The sequence below is a fragment of the Emys orbicularis genome, chromosome 7, assembly GCF_028017835.1.
Source record: "Emys orbicularis isolate rEmyOrb1 chromosome 7, rEmyOrb1.hap1, whole genome shotgun sequence".
NCBI classification, from domain to species: domain Eukaryota; kingdom Metazoa; phylum Chordata; order Testudines; family Emydidae; genus Emys; species Emys orbicularis.
Genome location: NC_088689.1, coordinates 3,551,995 through 3,571,561, shown reverse-complemented (window position 1 = coordinate 3,571,561; position 19,567 = coordinate 3,551,995). Strand labels below are relative to the sequence as shown.

The following is a 19,567-nucleotide window of genomic DNA, read 5'->3' as shown; positions in this document are numbered from 1 at the left end:
GGCTGCCCAGCAGCCGCCCGGCTCCCCCTGGGACAGAGCCCCCTCCTCAACCCCCCTTCCAGTCAGTGAGGCCTGAGGGAGCCCTGGTGAACAGCTGGCCATCGACCACCTGACTGCGTCCGTCTCTGGGTCCGTGCTGCCCATCCCTCCCCCCATTCCATGGGCTGAAGATCTGGGGTTTTCTCCAGAGCCGCACCAGCCTTGCAGCAGGACCTGATTTCTGCTTCTCGTCTGGCCGTGTTTCGGGGGGGGGAGGGCAGCCGTCGCTCTGCAGGCCTGCCTGATCCTGCCATCACGGCGAGAAACGCTGCTCCGTGCTTCCTGCCGCAGGAAATCGGCAGCAGACCCCCCCGAAGCAGCGTGAAGAACCAGGCGGAATGGCCTGGCTGTGGAATTCCCCCAGGGCAAGCGAGGGGGGGAGGGGGGAGAACCACATCTGTTGGGAACTTGAAAACTCCGACAAGAAACGCTTCCGTTATCCCCCCATGAACAGCCCACCTGGGCCCAGGCCTGGGAGGTAACGCTGCAAGGCCTGAAAGCTGGGATGGGAGAAAAGTTTGGGACTTTGCCAAGGTAAGTGTGGGGGCTGGGACTGAAAGAACAGCTGCCTCCCATAGCTCCTTGATCCCCTTGTGCTTTACAGGCTCTTGGGATAGAGATCCCCCCACCCCCCTGAAATGCAGCTGTCTCTGGGGTGGAATAGGGCAGCTGACTACTAGACACAACAGGAATTAGGACTCCTGGTTCTATTTGCTGCTGAGTGACCATGGGGAAGCCTCCTCCCTTCTCTCTGCCTCTATTTCCCCATGTGCAAGGTGGGATAAGGGGTCTTTGCATCCCAGGGGGTTTAAGTGCTTGGAGACGTTCAGTTGCAAGGCCCCTGTAGTGTTACTATTAACGATGGGCTGGGTCAACGGCTGACACTTCTCAAAAGTATTTCACCCATGGATCTAAACCTGAGAGGTGGGTTGTTTCCTCCCCCCCACACACACACATACACACACACATACAATGCCTGGTCACACTCTCTTTCCAGCAGGTCACACTTTATTAGGCTGCTGTTCCAGTCTGCGCAGGCTCTGCATGGGGAGGGCGCTCGGCTTGTTGGTGAACGGGTGCCACTGGCCCTGGATGCTGGGGTTGTCCGTATGGAAGGGCTTGCGGATGCGAATGATCTCCAGCCCCGACTGGTTGGCCAGCTTCTGGACCAGCTGCGTTATCTCAGCCACTGTCTTGTCGGCGATGATCTCTTCCCTCACTGCTCCGTTCACTGGAAGGAGAGAGAAGAACCCAGGGAGTTAGCCCAGACCCGCTCCTATCACCGGACACGCAGGTTACACAAGGCTAGTAATAAAGCACATGTCTGGGATCCCTTTAAATGAGGCGCTGCAATGTGAGCTACATGGACTCCCCCCCCCTCCTCTCCCCACTGCTGAAATGCAGCCACCTCTGGGGTGGAACGTGGCAGCTGTTTAACCGCGCGCAGCAACACTGCACAAAACTTGAGGATGGGATGCAAAGGAGAAACAAATTTAAACTGCAGGGGGCTTGGGGCGGTAGATCACCCTCCCCATTTGGAATTTGGACATTGAAATATTGCCCTGATCCACGCCTGCTTAGCTGTAGGTCTGGGCACGTGGCTGCAAGCCAGACCCCTCTGTCCTTCCCACCCAGCTACCCCTCGGAGGGGGATGCAGGAGAGACTCCTACACTTCTGCTAGCTTTGGGCTGAGGGGGCGTCTGGCTGTTCTGCCCCCAGCGGGAGGCACAAGGATCTGCGTCTTGTCGGCTGCCTGAGTCATCCAGCCCCCCCAGGAATAACAGGCCACGTGCTCCTGTGGGCTCCACAGGAAGACCCGTCTTGGCACTGTCAGTGTGTCTATGTGCTGGCACAGCACAGCGAGGGGGCCGTCTTCACTTCCCTCTGGCCTCCCACCATCGGCGCGCCTGGCCCTCCCAGGGAATCAACGCGGCCCAGGCCCAGGCAAGCCCCCTTCCCGCCAGACCCCGGGGCGATTCCTGTGCAAGCCGGGGAGAGGGGCTGCTGCTATTCTTAGCCCAGCGTGATGCGATCTGCAGCGGCAGGTCCCCTTCCACAAGCCTGCGCTAGAGCCTCCTGCGGTTCTTCATGGCCTGGTTTTTAAAACCCTCCGCAGCCCCCTCTGCTCAGCCAGTGCTGTCTGCTCCGCTCTCTAGCCGTGCTGCTGACAGGGGCTGGGCCGGCCGTGGGGGGAACCGAACAGGAGAGCTCCAGCTAGTGCCAGGGCAGGCTCTCCCCGCACCAGGGCGCCTGCCTCTGCTGAGCGTCGGAGAGCGGTTCTGAATGGGCCAGTTACCGGCTAAAGGGCTTAGGGAGCGCGGCGCTGGCCGCGATGCAGGCAGCTGGCCCCCAGCTGAGACCCCGCCAGCTCACTGCACCCAGGCTGCAGGACTGCTGGCCTCAATACCCTGCCAGCCGCATCCAGAGGTGTCAGTCAGGATGGGCAGGATTTTTGATCGGTGCCCAGGCACCTTACAAAGAGGAAACCCCACTGGCCTTTTGGCTTAAAGGCCAGCAAAGGACTCCTGCTTCCCCGTAACAACAACCGCGTCCCTGCGGTGAACCCAACAGCCCCTCCAGCCTGACCAAGGGGAGAACGTGCAGCAAGGCCCAGGTGGGAGATCCAGGGCCAGGAGTCTTTCCCGAGACCTCCCCACCAGCTATGGAGAGTCAACGGCACTTGTGGCCATTAACCCCTTTGCTGCTGGGGGAAGAGGCCTTGGCTTTCTCCAGGATGGGAACGATCTTAACGAGTGCTCAGTGAATGGCACACAGCCGGGTAACGCGCTCCCAGCAGGAGCCTGCCAGAGAACTGGGGGTGGGTAGGAAGGGGGCAGGCTGGAGGGCAAGAAGGGGCAAGTTCTCCTGTAGCTCAGCGCTGGCAGGTTTCAGCTCCGCTTGGAGCAGCACATGCAGGGACTTGGTGTCAGACCGTCCTGGCGAGGACAGTTCTCTTCCAATCGCTCCGGGTGTTCGGAGCCCACTCTGCGGGCAGGGGGACGCAGGGCTGAGGAAGGGAGTTCCCTGGCAGGCCTGGGGAGGGTTAAAGCGCCAGCAGGAAACTGCACTTTAGACAATTGCTGATCCTTCCAGAGCTGCTTGGGTTTGTCAGCTGGGATAGCCCCGCTCTGCGTGGTGCCCGGGTGGCAGCCCGGCTAAGGGGACTATGCGAGGGCACTCCTGAATGGAAGCCGGCAGGAGCAGGGCTGCACGCAGGCTGCAGAGAGCTACTGCCTTCAGTCAAACACCGAGCTCCTGAACGCTTCCTCAGCCAGAGACAGGAGACAACTGGCCATGGGGCTGCAGGCCCAGCAGGGCGGGAGAGGGGGAACCTGACTGGGGGGCCTCAGCGGAAAAGGGGGGTTTGCCCAGTGACCAGCCCCCTCTTCCGCCCCTGTCCCGATTACATCTACCTCCTCCCCTCACCCTGCTCCAGCCCATCCTAAACGCTGCCCCTGAACATCACTTAGTCCTGCACCCTCACCCGCTGTGAACCACTTCTCTGGCTCTCCAAACTGCTCTCCTTTTGCCTTCAGGGCCTTGCTACATCTCTGCTGGCATCCCTCCCCCCTTTCTGCTCTCCCAGGAACCCCAGCCTCCATAACTGCTCTCCCACGTGCCTCTGTCCTCAATGCCTGGGATACCCTTCCCTTCACAAACCTCCCGGGCAAATGGCGGCCCTCCCCTGAGCCACATCACTCCTAAAAACTTGCTTCTGCTGCATCACCTACAGGTAAGTACTTACCTTCTCTCCCCCCCTTCCCTCCCAGATGTGACCGACTGTGTCATCTGATCAAGTGCTAACAGGGCTCTCCTCGCCAGATCATCTAAGCAACTAAACTGAGTCATCCTCTTTTAGCAGTCTGGGTCCCTTCTTACCATGTGTTATATCCTCCCTTGTCTGTCTAGTCCATCATTCAGCCTGTAAGCGCTTTGGGACAGGGTCCTGTCTTCTGCCAGCAGCCTAGCTGCTTGGGGGCACGATGCAATTATCTCACCATTTCCAGTGAGCAAAACTCCGAGGCGGAAGTGACTTTCTGTACAGCTACCCCAAGCTCTGAACTGCCAAACAAATGGCCTACTGCCAGCGAGAGCTGATTCTAAGAGGACATGTCTCAGATCAATGCATTTCCACACGTGATCCCATGTCGATACCTCTCTAGCCTTTCCATCCACAGCAAAATGGGGAGTGCTTTGCATTTTCTTCTCCAGATACAGTTCTTTACCCTGCTTTTTGTCTTATTTGTGCATCTGAGAAATCTATTCTAGGGAGACAGCACCACCTACCCTTCAGAAGGCGTACTGCGATGCTAAGATAGTACTTCTCTGGCAAGACGTTAAAAGCCCATTGAAACTGCCTAGATTTCAAATTAGCTGTGTTGCTATAACCACATACCTGCCAGGAAATGAGACAGACAAGGTGGGTGAGGTAATAACTTTTATTGGACCAACTTTTGTTGGCGGAAGAGACAAAGACAAACTTTTGTGCTACACAGAGCTGTTCCTCAGGGCTGAGCTCTGTGTAGGCTGAAAACTTGTCCTTGTCTCTTCCACCTACAGAAATTAGGCCAATAAAAGATTATCTCACCCGTCTTGTCTCTCGTGGATTTCAAGCTGACAAACAATGACTTAAATATAGTTGCAGGTCCTACAGCTCGTCCTGACCAACTGCTGCGGTCTTACAATCACATTTTTCAATTGTTTTTTCTCTTCTTTGCTGCTGCAAGAGACCCAAAACAGGGGAATTGGAGTACATGAGGCATATGTGCTGTCAAAAGCAAGATTACACAAACTTCCTTCTAGTTTCTTGTTAGTTCTCTTTGTTGCTTTAACAACAGATGCATAATTTTCAGACTATGACTAAACTGGGTGTCCATTTAACAAAAGCCAGCATTTTCTTGGGCACTCTGACAGCACAATATGAACTGCACTATACTTCCAAAAGCTTAGTCCCCGAATCCAGCCATCAGTCTGGTCTGGGTATAGTTTTACTTGGTGGAGTTTGATTCTCTCCATCCACAAAAGACTCGCAGCTCTTCTGCCAGAGAAGTCTGCTGTCATAAGTCTAGAAGCTGGGGCTTGTCTATGCTTGAAAATTAATTCAGATTAAGATAGCATGTAAATGTAAAGCATTAGCTAGTCCTGAATAATTCCATGTGTGGACACTCTTATTCTAGAGTAAGAATGCCTAGTTCTGGTTTAACTTAATCCACTTTCAAAGTGGGTTTATCTTTTACCTTCATACAGCTCTTCCCTTTAATTCAAGCCTCTTTGATCTGGGAGGAAACACCCGCCAGTGTGATGCTTTAAATCCCCTGTTTTCCGGGATGACTGTTAAATAGCAGGGGAGTTCTCCACAAGTCTCCCCTTCAGTTAAGGTGGAAGCAGCATTTTTCATACTCACAATATTCTGCAACCACTGTGGGAGTTCGGCATTTCTGTGGGGTCACGTACACCACAACGCCAGGGTTCTGCTTGGCAAAGTCCAACACTTTCTCTTCTATGTAGCCTCTACAACAAAAAAGCAGAGAGAAATCAGAGGTGAGGGGTCAGTACTGTACCGCCTATGTGTGAGCTCTGTGACCCACCTTACAGAAGGCGTCAGGGTGCAGGTGTGCTCCCCCCACCTGGCACCTAGCAGCCTGCTGAGTGAGACACGGGAGCCAGGATGGAAGGTCTGAGTGCAGGGAGTAGGAGCTTAGTGCACAGATCTTAACGTGTCCTTCGTGAATGGTCAGCGCGCCTGGGGGTCAGGGGTTGGCTGTACACTCCTATCCCCCCCCCCCGGGGGAGAGGTCAGAGTGCAGGGGTCAGAGCGCCTGCCTGCCCACAATAGAGGCCAGAATGCAGGGGTCACAGGACCTGTCTGTCCCAGGCAGCAGTCAGAGGTCAGAGCGCCTGCCTGCCCTGGCTAGAGGTCAGAGTGCAGGGGTCAGGGGGTCACAGCACCTGCCTGCCCTGGTCAGTGTGCAGGGGTCATGGCACCTGCCTGCCCGGGCTAGAGGTCAGAGTGCAGGGGTCAGGGGTCAGAGCGCCTGCCTGCCCCCTTAGAGGTCAGAGTGCAGGGGTCAGGGGGTCACAGCACCTGCCTGCCCTGGTCAGTGTGCAGGGGTCAGGGGTCGGTCGGGACGCACCTGGCCCCGCGCGAGGTCTGCCCGCCGGGGCTGAAGGCCAGGCTGAGGCGCTGCAGCTGACACACGTAGCGGCCCAGCCCGTTGCGCAGGACGCTGCCCAGGTAGCGGCTCGGAGTCCCGCGCGCGGTCATGGCGCCGGGCGGCTCTTCCGGCTCCGGCTCCGGCCCCGGCCCGGACGTGACGCGGAGCTGTTGTGGTTCCGGGTCGGGGGAGGATGGCGCCTTCCTTGCGGCACGTGGGGGGCCCGAGAGCGGGCGGGGGCGCGTGGGGGGCGCCGGCCTGAGGGGCGGGAGCGGGGTCAGCACCGCTGGGGGGAGGGGCCCCGGGCCAGGAGGCGGCGAGGGGGGTTAGGGGGCGGAGGCAGGGAGGGGGCTGTGGTAGGAGGGGGTGTAGGGGGACTCCGGGGGAGCGGGAGCCGGGGGGGGGGGCAGGGGGGCAGGAGGCGGCGAGGGGGTTGCGCGGGGGGAGGGGTGCAGGGGGCTGCGGGGGAGTAGGAGGAGGGTCAGGGGGCGGAGGCAGGGAGGGGGCTGTGGTAGGAGGGGGTGTAGGGGGACTCCGGGGGAGCGGGAGCCGGGGGGGGGGCAGGGGGGCAGGAGGCGGCGAGGGGGTTGCGCGGGGGGAGGGGTGCAGGGGGCTGCGGGGGAGTAGGAGGAGGGTCAGGGGGCGGAGGCAGGGAGGGGGCTGTGGTAGGAGGGGGTGTAGGGGGACTCCGGGGGAGCGGGAGCCGGGCGGGGGGGGGGCTGCAGGGGGCTGCGGGGGATAGGCAGTTGCGGGAGGGCAGGAAGGGTTGTGGTAGGAGGAGGCGGTGTAGGGGGACTCCAGGGAGTAGGCGGGAGCCGGGGAGGCAGGAGCCGGGGCTGCAGGGCGAGCCTGGTGAACTTGCGGTGCCCTGTGCGGGAAGCTGGCACCGGCAGGATGATGGGGGTGCCCCCCTGCAGAGCCCCCCTGCGCCTGCTGCCTGCGCTCGCCGGCTGGGCGAGGGGCCGGGGTGCCCCACTGAGCACAGGGGACCTGACTGGCCCCTCCCGGCGGCACTACAAGAAGGAGACGCTCCCTGCCTCCGAGGGCCCCATCCCGCCCGTGACCGTCACTGAGATCCGCCAGTACCTGCGAGCCCAGGGCATCCCCTTCCACGACGGCTACAGCTGCCTGCACGCGCCCAGCCACTTTGTGGAGGGGCCGGGGGAGCAGCAGCCCCCCGCCGGCAGCGCCCGCTACAGCCTCTTCATCGACAAGACCACGGGCAGCTTTGTGTGCACAGCCACCCTGGCCGAGGGCACTTGGCAGGACTTCCAGGCTAGCGTGGAGCTGAAGCACAAAGGAGTCCCTCAGGCTGGCCTGCAGCAGCTTGACGGGGCGGACCAGGCTGGGGAGGATGCCCGCCATATCTGGGACCGGGCGCTGCCACTCTGGGAGCTGCTGGACGAGGAGGAGACTCTGACGGCCAAGGCCATGTTCGGCATCTCCAAGGTGTCGGACGCCACCCTGAAACGCTTCGGGGTGCGCTACCTGAGGACTGCCCGCACCCTGGTCTTCCCCTGGTTCAGCCCCCGTGGCACCGGCCTGAAGGGCCTGAAGCTGCTGGGGGCCGAGTGCCAGGGGGACACAGTACTTTACGTGGAGAACACTCTGCCCCGGCCAAGCGCCTATTACAACCTCTTCGGGCTGCCCCTGATCGGCCGCAGAGACACAGAGGTGGTGCTGACAGGCCGGGAGCTGGACACCCTGGCACTGTACCAGGCTACTGGCCTGCCCAGCTTGTCCCTACCCCGTGGGGCTACCTGCCTGCCCCCAGCCCTGCTTCCCTATCTAGAGCAGTTCAAGCGCATCACCCTGTGGCTAGGTGAAGACCTCCGCTCCTGGGAGGCTGCCAAGCTCTTCGCCCGCAAACTGAACCCCAAACGCTGCTCTCTGGTGCGACCCGGTGACCAGCAGCCCCGTCCCCTGGAGGCTTTCACCCGCGGCATGAACCTCTCCAAGATCCTCCGCTCCGCCCTGCCTGCCGGGCACAAGTCCATCATCTCCTTCCGCCAGCTGCGGGACGAGGTCTTCGGGGAGCTGTCCAACGTGGAGCAGGTGGCCGGGGTCAAGTGGGCCCGCTTCCCTGAGCTCAACAAACTCCTCAAGGGCCACCGCAAAGGGGAGCTCACCGTCTTCACAGGTGACTGGCTACCGGTGTGAGGGAGGGGGCTGGGAGAATGGGACTCCTCTGGCAGCTTCAGCCTCCGTCTTTGAGCACTTCATCCCTCTGTCTTTCATTGGCCTGGTGGGGAGGGGGGCGTGGGGAAGGGTCTCTCCATTCCTGCAGAGGAGCTCTTGTCACTCCCCTTGTCATTGATAGTACTCCTATAGCCAGGACTCAGTCGAGGTGGCTGCTGCAGACTGGTGGGTTCCTGTTTAATCCTCTCTTCCCCGCCTGGAATTGGTGGTAATGTCATGTCCTGCACCGTAACAGCTGACTGTGATGTTACCAGGAGCCAGTCTGATTTCCAGTGAGGAATGAACAGCAGGAGCTGCCAGACATTGAAGAGATAAAGAGCCTGTTTTCATACCATTGGCCTTAGAAATAATATTCCCCCTTGTTCCCGCCTCCACTGGAAAATGTAAGATACCTGCAGAAGTTTCCCAAGGACTCTTGGGCACAGCTGATCCTGTTGAAGTGCATCCAGATTAACGTGGCCCAGTTTCTCTTTTCCAAGCTGCTTTACGTGATGTGTAAATTCCCTGTGCGGCTAGCCCGCCTGTTACTGCGAGCATGGCCAGGAGAGGTCGCATGCTAGTCCCGCATCACTGTTCTCATCTGGAGAGCCCACGCAGCGTAACTCAGCGCAGAATCTGGCCCTTCAGTATTAGAGACAGAAAAGCCCTGTTGGGTCTTATTGAGTTCTTGGCCGGAGGAGGGCTGGGCCCTACAGGATCTTCCCCAGTGATTTCCCCACCCCAGATAAGTGGCTCCCAACTAGGGAGGTTCTTCCCTCTTCCTAGTCTCTATTAGGAAGAGTTTCCTGATGTTCAGCCTCCCGCAGCATTCTCTGGCTGGCAAGGCAGGAGAGCCCGGGGGCTCTAGCTCTCATTTAACCCTATTTCCGTTGAAACAGGCCCAACGGGCAGTGGGAAGACGACCTTTATCAGCGAGTACGCCCTGGACCTCTGCATGCAGGGGGTGAACACCCTGTGGGGAAGCTTTGAGATTAACAACGTGCGCCTGGCCAAGATCATGCTGACCCAGTTTGCGGTGAGGCGGCTGGAGGAGCAGCTGGACCAGTTTGACGAGTGGGCAGACAAGTTCGAGGACCTGCCGCTCTACTTCATGACCTTCCACGGGCACCAGAGCATCAAGTAACGTATCTGCCAGCAGCCCCACTCTTGCACATCCACCCTCGTGAGACCTTTGCACCATGTTCACCGTGGAGGCAGTGACCTGCCCCCAGAATATTTCGTATTGATATAACGCGCTGTGGGGCAGCCAGGGGGCTCAGGGACTTCCCCAGAGTCACACAAGAGCTGCCGGTAGAGTCGGGATTAGAACTAGGCACTTCTTGGCTCCAAGTCTCGTGCCCAGTCCACTGGACCACACCTCCGAGAGGGATCTAGGGGGTCCTGTGTTGCTATGCAGACTGTGATCTGGGGCGTTTAGATGGGCCGGATGGAATCACCAGAGATATTTGGTACCTAATGCCAAGTGTATGCCTGGGGCTCAAAACAGGTCAAAGACTCTGGCTGCAAATGCTGCCGTCTGTTGCAGGACACTAGAGGGAACACCCCCTTGCCTCTGGGGGAAGAGAGCAGCAGCTTTACAGACAAGGAAGGGTCAGGCCTTTGGTTTGGCATCATACAGCCCGAAGTGTGTCTGTGATGCCTTCTTGTGAGTGTCGATTTAATTAACCACACCGCCCAGCCTGTAGATCGGGTGCCAACCCCTGGTGTAGCCGGTAGGCTGAGGTGGTGACTTGCCCAAGGTCTTGCAATGAGTCAGTGGCAAGCTGGGAATGGCTCTTCAGAGTGCCCGTCCCATGCTTCAACCACAAGCCCCTCATTCCTCCTCTCACCTTCACAGGAACCAGCTTCTCTGGTGCCTCATTTGCCTGGGCTGAATGCGTGTGACTGAGGCAGCTTCTTCTCCTTTCCCCCTCAGGACGGTGATCGAGACCATGATGCACGCGGTGTACATGTATGATATCAGCCATGTGGTCATTGACAATCTCCAGTTCATGATGGGGCAGGAGCAGCTCACTGTGGACAGGTGACCCTCTTCCCTCTTACTTGCGGTGTTCCACTTACGCTTCCTCTCCCCGGCTTCGAAGCTCCTCATGCAGTCCTCTCTGGTGTAACCGGTGAACCTGGTTCCTTTGGGCCCCAGCTCACTCGTTCCCCTTCTTACCTGGACCCACGTGTCCCAGGGAGCCTTTCCTCATCTAGAGGCGCTGCCTGTATAATGTATTTAGGGAATCTGGTTTTATTACCATCTGCATTGTGGCAGCACCTAAGGGCCCTAAGTCATAGACCAGGTCTCGCTGTGCCAGGCGCTTTACAAACGCAGGACACGACAGTGCCTGCCCCAAAGAGCTTCCAATCCAAGTCGGTATCAGTCGATAAAATACCTTTGAAGAGAACATCCCGTTAGTCAGTGTCTGCAAAGTGAGCTCTGGCGTTTACACCGTTTCCGGGGTTTAGATTTTTTGGTGCAAAGCGTTTTCTCGGCTGGGAATTTTACGTGACAAGAAGATCAGGGCAAAAGGGAGGGGGGAAATTGCTGCAGGTGGGTTTGTATTAGGAGATGCATTAAAAGCTGTTTTATCCGGCATGTTAGGGGAATAGGAAGTGCCGGTAGGTGAAAAATGCCGGTTAACTAAGAGGGAGGGAGTTTGGGTGCGGGAGGGAGTTTGGGTGCGGGAGGGGGTGGGGGCACGGGGTGCTGGATGCGGGGGGCGCTCATCTCAGGCAGCTCCCCGCAAGCGGTGACCTGTCCTGGCTGCTCCTAAGAGGAGGCGTGGCAAGCAGCTCTTCCCCTGCCCTGCCCCAAGCGCTGCCTGGCCAATGGGAGCTGTATTTTATTTACTAGAATGATTTTGTGCTTCTCCAGCCCCTGCAGAATCTCCAGGAGCGTTGCAGTGCGCAGCAACACCAGGTAGCATTTTAGTGCTGGAAGGGCGCTTACTGGACTGAAGCAGCAGGGGGTTATAGGGAGGCAGAATGTACCTGAGTTTTGTCATTTGGCTTGGAGCCCAGGATTATGGGGTCTTTGTGATGCACAAGAGATGAGCACTTTGGTTTCTAGGTAGCAGCCTTTCCTTTTAAAGAGGCACCGCTTGCAGTTTGCTGCAGCCTTGGGAAGCTGCAGTCAGGACCCCGTGGTGCCGGGCACCGTAAAAACACGGCAAGAGACAGACCCTGCTCCGAAGAGCTTAGTCCAAAAATAGATTGACATGGAGATTTCTCGAGCGCTCGGGTCCCCAATAACCAATCTCGATGGGGATGACACAGGACCAGGCCCTTCATCTCAGTGCCTCAAAGTGCTTCCCAAACATCAGTGGCCAGAGCCTCTGCTGATGCGAATGGGTGCAGCTCCACTGAAGTCAACCCACCGGCACCTCTCTCAATCCCCACGTGGGGCAGGGAAGCCTTAGTAGAGGGGTACATTGAAATGCAAAGAGATTAAGCAACTTGACTATTGTCATGCTGGAAGCGTGTGCCAGAGCCGGGAATAGAACCCAGGAGTCCTGACTCTGCCTGCTGCGCTCACCGCTGCATGGCGCCCTAGCTGCTAGCAGGAAGGATGGGGAGAGCCTGGGACTTGGGTGCTGTGGGTTCAGTTGCCCGCTCTGCCAAAGACTTCCTGGGTGGCCTTGGGCAAGTCACTCAGTCTCTGTGCCTCAGTTTCCCATCTGAGTAATGGGGACAGTAGCTCTGCCCTGCCTCCCAGGGGCATCGGCTCCATCAGTGAGCCTGAGGTGCTCAGGTACTGCGGCGACGGGAGTCAGACAGTCCCTAGAGAGATGGATAATCACCAGGAAATGAAAGACCTAGAGAAACAGTGTCTCAGGCAGGGCTCATTTCACTTCCTAACAGTAGTGTAAGTTTCCCTTCTCTCCTCAGAACTGCATCTTGCCCTCACTTCATGCCCCACTGCTGTTGGGAACACCCCTCTCTGGCCAGCTGGTGACTGGCTGGTAGCCTGCTGCCGTTTACCATCCCCCAGCCCCATGTGAAATGACCCCCTCTGCTCGCTAGCTGGATGGAGAGCGGCATGTTTGATGCCACACTTCTGGCTCTTGGGCAGGGCCCGGTACCCTGCAGGAGCGGAACTTGTGACTCCCCAATGTTAGGCTGTCCCCTTGGGTGCGGTCAATGCCTATAAACTGGAATCGCCTGACTGCTCCTGTGAGAAGGGCTGAAGACAGGCTCCAGGGCTCTCTGGATTGCAGGGAGGCCGGTCTCTTTATTCTGCTCTCAGATTTCAGCCCGTCCAAACCCCCAGTTTATTGCTGAGATGGAACAGTGGGGGCTTGATCTTGTAAAGAGCTCTGCTTTTTAAAACCGGAGATAGCATGGCCATGCCTGGAAGAGGCATTTTTTTGTTCAAAGTCGGTAACAAGTGTTCTAGGCTAATGAGGGTGTGCTGAATCCAGATACGGTTGTTCCTAAGCTGTGTGTTGTGTACAAAGGCCTCTACAGAGAGGACGAGGCAGCCCATGGAAATCACTGACGGTTCAATCTTTACTACCTTTGCGTTTAGGATTAACAAACTTCAGTTGGATTTTACTGAGCTGCAGGATGTAATAAAAGCGAGCAAACAATATGCACAATCTTTGCTCACGCTATTGAATTTCAATTTTTATTTGGCAACAGGTACTCGGAATATTTGACTGTAATATTTCCCACCAGGAAAGAGCGTGTTTACGCAGCTCTTATATATTGAGCATTAGCACCTTGAAACAAAAGTGTGCAAGCTGATTTAACTATTAGAAACACAACACCTCATCCGAAAACACCTGCTTTGAAAACAAGTGAAAGTACTTTCTTGACTGAACGTTAAGAGGACATTTGAATGCACGCGTGTTATTGTTGTACTAGATCAAGGAACTTTGGGTCTTGACGGCGGCAGATTGAATCAACTTTGGTTTAGGTCGCTTGTTATGACACAGCTAAGTGTCAGAGACATTGACACAACCTTGTTCCAGTTCTCTACGTTTGCATGCTCCTGCACAAACAAGCCATGCTGTCCTGTGCCTACATCACTAACTTTTGCACCCTCTTGTGCAGCCACAGAATATGGTGGTATTGGTGGTAGTGATATGAGCTGTGGCACCGGACTCTGTGCTCTTGTTTCCAACCCATTGTATTTGGTAGAGGAAGTATTGGATTTGGGCAGTGGGCCTGTTTCCAAACTAGTGCATGGTAATGAACCCGCTGTATGTGGAAGAAAAGAGCATGACTCGTTGGGGGTAGAGCTTCTGATGACTGACGTGTTGTCAGTGCTGTGAGCCTCTGGCAAGCCAGACACTTCACAAACAAACTCTTCTGCACCTGAGTCCAGCTCTCCCTGCCCAAAGTGTGTGAGAAGCTGATGGTGTCACGTCTTCTTGCCATGGTCAGCAGTAAAGGAGGTAGAACCACAACCAGGCAGGGCATGAAATGGGAGCAGAGAGTCCAGAACAGTGGGTCTGTAGTGTCGTTTCTCACATGAACAGGAATGGGAAAGTACTTCGGTTCCTTGGCTATGCCAGCGTTGATCTGGAGCTGCCTACATGTCCTCCTGCGATAGTGAGCCAGTGAAAGGCTCTGCGTTCCTGCCTGTCGCCATTGCAGTAGACAGTGTACAACCATTCTTGTGTCGTCTTCTTCCTGATGTGCACACAGCCGACTGGTGTCGAGCGCCATGCTTCAGCCTCACCCGGAAAGCCACCAGCCAGAATGATGGTTTTATCACACGGTGCTTTTGTCTTTAGTGGCTCAGATAAAAATATGGCGAAGTCGTTCTTATTTTCTGCAAGTGCAATGAGATTTCACCCTGTTACTTGGAAGCAGCATGTATCTGCCTTCCACCAGTCGTCAGATGAGTCTTGTACCTCTTGACCATTTTTTCCTTGTACCACCCTTAATAGATTCTTGTCCTCCCTGTGGAAGTCTGCTCCTGTCCTACCTACTGTTTTTACACATGTCTCTGCAAGGTCTCCAAATATTTTGGCTCCAGACAGCTTTCCTGTGGCTTGTACATCTACCACAAGACATCTTCTCCCAACAGGGGCAACTGTTGGTGGGAACTGGACATCAGCTGTCAGTACAACACCCAGTGATGCTTCTGTGCCTGTTCTGAGACGGCCATGTGCCTGCTAATGCCAGAAGGAAAGGCATTAACTTACAATTCAAAATCTGTGGCAAATTCGCAGTCATGGCTTCATAGCCACCAAAACCTGAAGTTCACACGACCTTGACCGTGGCTCGTCACAGAGGTGGAGGTGAGATCTTGTGAAGTACAAACTGACGTGAGCTCACCATAAAAGTGTGACCCGTTGCCTCTGTGCTTGAAATGTCAGATTGTGAGCCTGCGTTGCCCTGGCATGTGGCTTGCCATTCAGAGCTTGTTCTGTTGAGTTTGGTCCAAGAACTCCACTTCCCATCCAGGCATCTGCTGGCCCTGACGCCAGTGTGTGCCGACCTGTGTGTTTTTGAAAGTTTATTGAGAAGTGGAGGCCTCCTAATCCTGATGTAAGCCGCTCTCTGTTCTCTGGTGTGGCCCATTTTCGTTCCATCAGTTTACAGTACAGAGCTCAACAGAACCACGTACTGCTGCCCAAGCACTGACGACACGTTTGCATCTCTCCAGTAGTCGTTATTTCTGGGTCTGTTGTCATGTGCAGTTGGTTGAAATGTGTCCACCTGGAGTTCTCGTTTGGATGTTTAGCGATAAAGCCCATATCAGAAGCTCTTTCCTCCATAGCAGGTTTGCAGTTTTCTTCAGATTCAGAGCACCACGCTTTGCAAACACAGCCCTTGAATGGACTGGTTTTGCTTTCCCATTTCATACATTGGCTCATGCGACTGTGTCGATGGCATCAGGAACACGGAGTGTGCTGCAGTTTGTAGGCTTTGGGTCAGTCAGTATCGGATACGGAGCAGGTTGTCTCTGCCAAGCGGCGACTTGGGTTGCATGAGCGTTTGCCATCCAGAGAAGAGCATTTATGTCAATTTGGCCGGCTGTGTAGTGAACAGACTTCCTGGGAATCGGGTTGGGAGAAGGAGCAGCACCGTTCTCAGCATCCATAGTTCGGAGGGTTTTCTCTGCTAGGGCTGTGTCCACCTTTGAGATTCCTTGGTAACTATTGCAGTGGCCGGCCTTATGGCCTACGACTCCTACCACTGATGTAGGAGTGTGGAATTTCAGGACCAGCTTCCTGTGCAAAATTGCTATAACGATTCCCAACCTCAGATGGCTCCAGAACGTGGCCTTGATTGGCCACAGGCTGAAGCTCATTCTGAAGCCAAAGCGTTGCTGTGTCAGTAATTTTGCTACCCTCACTCTTTGTCATCACAGACCCCACAAACGGGATGTAACCAATCAAGTGGTTCTTACCTTTACGGCAGCTAAATGAACTCTTGTTTTGTGGCCAGACACCGCCTCCTTCATCTGTTCATTCATCTTGAAAGTAGTTACAGAGATGAGCCTCTGTTTAAGGGGCACTTCTTGACAAAAGATGCAGCATCTCCAGTCCATAGGTTTCACAGAACTAGACTGGCTTGTAATACAGACACTGGTGTCTTTATTGGAAGCACTACAGTTTGCCACACATCAGTTGCAGATCCTCTTGCTTTGCGTAACCGCTGGATTTTGCCTTTGTCAGCGTATTGGGCACGGCAGTTTCTGTGCCATGGGACTGATACCATCTGACCTGAATGAAAGATGGACTCCATTCTGTCAATGGCCGCTCTGTGTTTGACATCTTGCGTCTTCTCTTTACTGGCTGTGCCTCTCAAACCTTTCTAGGGAATTTTAACAGCTGTGTTTGCTTGAGGGTCTAAGCGTCAGAACTCAGCTTGGTGACAATCATTTTCAAAGTCAGCAGGTTCCAGTTATGGTAGAAGAAGTCGGTATCAGCTTTTAACAAAGAGTGCGACGAGACCCTTCTAGAGGATGGACAGATTTCTGTCTAGTTGAATGGTCCCATTTGTTGGAGCAGGAATCTGGCAATCAGGACTCCTGGGTACTAGTCCTGCCTCTGCTTGCCTCCATTTGCTCACGTGTTAAGTGGGGATAATGGTCCTTTTAACCCGCCACCTCCATGGAGCTGTAGATGTGCAATGTGTCTGAGCACCTCATAATCATTAGCATATTTATCCGCACAGCACCCTTGTGAGGCAGGGCAGGGTTGTTACTCCATTTTGCAGATGGGGAACTGAGGCACAAAGAGGCTAAGTGATGTGCCCGAGGTCACCCAGTCTGTGGCAGAGCAGAGATTTAAACCCAGCTCTCCCAAGTCCTCGGTTCGCACTCCAACCATTAGACCATCTTCCTCCTCAATTGTTGCCTGCATGTTGGAAGCACTTCCCAGAGCCGTGCCACAAGCAATTTCTCTTCCTCATCAGCCCCTTGCTGTCTTGCTGTTCTAGACTTGCCGTCCAAGACTACATCGTGGGCGCCTTCCGGAAGTTTGCCACAGACAACAGTTGTCACGTGAGCCTGGTCATCCACCCTCGTAAGGAGGACGAAGAGCGAGAGCTTCAGACGGCCTCTATATTTGGGTCTGCGAAGGTGAGCGGCTCTTGGGAATAACCCCAGGCTTGGATCTGCTCAGGCTGTGTCAGCAGCTGGCCAGCAGTCATGTGTCGAATGGAGCAATTTACAATGGCCTGTCTTCAAAGAGTTGGTGGCCCATGCGGACTCCATCTCCCAGAATGCAGTGCTCTGTTGTGATGAGTCTTCCTGGCTGCGGGGGCCCTTGTATATGGCTTTGCATGGGATAGAAACGAGCCTGTGCCCATGCGGGGCTGTTCCCTTCAGCACTGGTAGCGGTTCCTGCACTTGGGTCACTGATAACTTCTGGTCTCAGCCCAGAGAGGAGAGGGTGTCTTGTAAATTGTGAGTAAAACTGGTTTAGGCAGATCCGGGTCTGGCACCTTCCCCTAGTATCGAGAATCCGCTTCCATAGCTCGGGCACCTAGGAGTGAAACTTCCAGTGGGTTTGTTTTGCAGTCCTGGTGGTAGCGCTTTCTCCCTTTGGGACCAGGGCGGGTTGGGAGCCCTCTTCAGGGAATAAAATAAAGAGTTAACAGCGGGACGTCAGCTAAGGGCATGCTCTGGTGAAGGAGAGACCTGCAGACACTGCAGTGAGGGAGCCAAGCGCCTGGGAAGAGGACACAGTCTGGAGGTTTGAGGATTGAGCCTGATTCTTCATTTGTCTTTCTCGTTGATGCTAAACTGGTGTTTGCTGTTACACCCGGAGCGCTGGAGCTCTGCCGGCTTAAGCCCCGGTGTAGACGCAGCTAGGGCGACAGAAGAATTCCCCCATCGACCTAGCTCCTGCTGCTCGGAGAGGTGGGTTAACTACGCTGGCAGAAAATCAGGAAGCTACAGCGCCAGAGCCGTGCCAGCATAGTGCCCGTAGTGTAGACGTACTCTTAGTGGGGAGACTGGGGCAATGTGTGCATGAACAATCCTCCCTGAGCTGTATGGGGCTCTCTAGGCGAGCTGGGAGCGCACAGTCTCTCTTAAAGGGGGGGAGGTGTGTATGAAGGCGAGTCCCGACACACAGCGGGGCATGGGGGCCACGCCAGGCTGCAACAGGCTCCTGCGAGCCACAGTCGTACATCTCGGTTCAGTGGGTTTGTCCTCACATTGCTTTAAACGGAGAGCCTTTGAGCTCCTAGTTTAACCCCTTCAGGGACAGCGTGGCAGAAAAGCAAGGAGCACAGGGGCTTTCCCAGCCACTGGAGAGTGACAGCTCATTGCAAAACCGACATTCCTGAGACATCCCTGCCTCCCCCCCCCCCCCCCCCCCCCCATGCACTCCTCTGAGTCGGGAGTCTTGTCAGCGTGTCAGGCCAGGCAGAGCCCCTCCTGCCTCCCCTCTCTCTAGCCTGGGCTGCCCCCCTCCCGTGGTCTCTGCCCTCTTTTGCCAGGTGCCCAGGGTGAGAAACTCCAGCCCTTTCCCCCAGCCAGGCTCCTGCCTAGAGAGACTTCATTGTTCCGTGGGGTCGGGCCAGCAAATCCAAGCTGATGGGCCGAGGTTGCTCTGGGACGGCTTCCCAATCCTACTCATTCAGCCCTTTCCCAGCCCGGCACCTGTCGGGAATGCAGCCCCCAGGCTGCCCTTGGCGAGGGCTGGCAACTTCCAGCGCAGAACCAACTGGGAGACAGGGTACAAACAGAATCTGACACAGGCACGTCCCGCTCTGTCCCACTCACAGTTCGGTCATTGCCGATCCCACCGCGCTTTCCCCAAGCGCCAGGGGCTAAATTCCAATTGAGCGAGTCATGCTCCGCTTACCGTCTCCTATAGTTTTAATTGGCCGTGGAATTCTTCACTTCCTATCCCCTAGTGTTGCTGGGTGCTGTTAGATGTGCGTTCCACCCCAGAGGTGGCTGCATTTCCGAGGTGCACGAAGCATTTATGTTTGCATAGGCGCTGTCTGAAGTGCTCTGGGACCCCTCAGTCTCTGACAGGCGTGTGTCCAAGTCCAGGTACCTCTCTCCCCATGGCCTTCTCCTTTCTGTCTCTCGCACCCAGGCCAGCCAGGAGGCCGACAACGTGCTGATCCTCCAGGACAGGAAGCTGGTGACGGGGCCAGGGAAGCGGTACCTGCAGGTGTCAAAGAACCGCTTTGATGGGGACGTGGGGGTCTTTCCCCTGGAGTTCAGCAAAGCATCCCTCACCTTCTCCACCCCCGTCAAGGGGAAGGCCCGGCTGAAGAAGGTGAAAGATGACAATGGAGCGCCGCCGAAGCAGGCTCCAGCTGGGGGCAGCGGGGCCTCTAAGAAGCAGTGACCCAGCCCGTGGAATGGGCTGCTCTGGTGCAATCCCTTCCCCGGGGCACTCGGCCAGTGTGCACACCAGCCCTGAGGGGAAGGGGCTGGTGCCCGGTGCTGGGGCAGAGGAGATGGGGACGCAGCACAGCCAATCTCCATCGGAGACTCTCAAAGCCAAGGAGTGTTCCCTGTGCTGCTGCCACGCTGGCCTGGCCAGGCCTGGGTTTGCTGCAGCTCCTCGCCCCTCTGGGGGGGACCTCGGGCGCGTTGCGTTTGGGGAGGAGGAATCGCACACCTGCCTCTGCGTTACAGTCAGACGATAAGCTATAAACGGGCGCTTGGCTTAGAGCCTGCCGGGGGCCCACGACACCCCGGCTGACGGAAGGTGAGATGGATACAGGCTGGCGCACAGGGGGAGTCCTGTGTGTT

At 56.2% G+C, this 19,567-nt stretch overlaps 2 protein-coding genes across 2 annotated transcripts; one reads left to right on the top strand and one right to left on the bottom strand.

Annotated features, from left to right (window-relative positions):
- Nucleotides 1-1,014: 1,014 nt before the first annotated feature.
- On the bottom strand, nucleotides 1,015-6,324 carry MRPL43 (mitochondrial ribosomal protein L43). Its single transcript, XM_065408012.1, has 3 exons — nucleotides 6,175-6,324; nucleotides 5,445-5,551; nucleotides 1,015-1,270 (listed from the first exon to the last, which is right to left on the bottom strand). Exons 1-3 carry the CDS (start codon nucleotides 6,303-6,305, stop codon nucleotides 1,041-1,043), a joined length of 468 nt encoding a protein of 155 aa, XP_065264084.1. The 5' UTR covers nucleotides 6,306-6,324; the 3' UTR covers nucleotides 1,015-1,040.
- A 765-nt stretch (nucleotides 6,325-7,089) lies between these two features.
- Nucleotides 7,090-19,157, top strand: TWNK (twinkle mtDNA helicase). Its single transcript, XM_065408487.1, has 5 exons — nucleotides 7,090-8,335; nucleotides 9,273-9,513; nucleotides 10,310-10,417; nucleotides 16,783-16,924; nucleotides 18,900-19,157. The coding sequence occupies exons 1-5, from the start codon at nucleotides 7,090-7,092 to the stop codon at nucleotides 19,155-19,157; spliced, it is 1,995 nt and encodes a 664-aa protein (XP_065264559.1).
- The last annotated feature ends 410 nt before the right edge of the window (nucleotides 19,158-19,567 follow it).

Coding starts and splice junctions, on each gene's coding strand:
- MRPL43 (XM_065408012.1), bottom strand. CDS start 6,305: ATGACCGCGCGCGGGACTCCGAGCCGCTACCTGGGCAGCGTCCTGCGC. Junction 5,552..6,174: donor CAGACCTCGCGCGGGGCCAG/GTGCGTCCCGAC, acceptor TTTTTGTTGTAG/AGGCTACATAGAAGAGAAAG. Junction 1,271..5,444: donor CACAGTGGTTGCAGAATATT/GTGAGTATGAAA, acceptor CTCTCCTTCCAG/TGAACGGAGCAGTGAGGGAA.
- TWNK (XM_065408487.1), top strand. CDS start 7,090: ATGATGGGGGTGCCCCCCTGCAGAGCCCCCCTGCGCCTGCTGCCTGCG. Junction 8,336..9,272: donor GGAGCTCACCGTCTTCACAG/GTGACTGGCTAC, acceptor CCGTTGAAACAG/GCCCAACGGGCAGTGGGAAG. Junction 9,514..10,309: donor CACGGGCACCAGAGCATCAA/GTAACGTATCTG, acceptor TTTCCCCCTCAG/GACGGTGATCGAGACCATGA.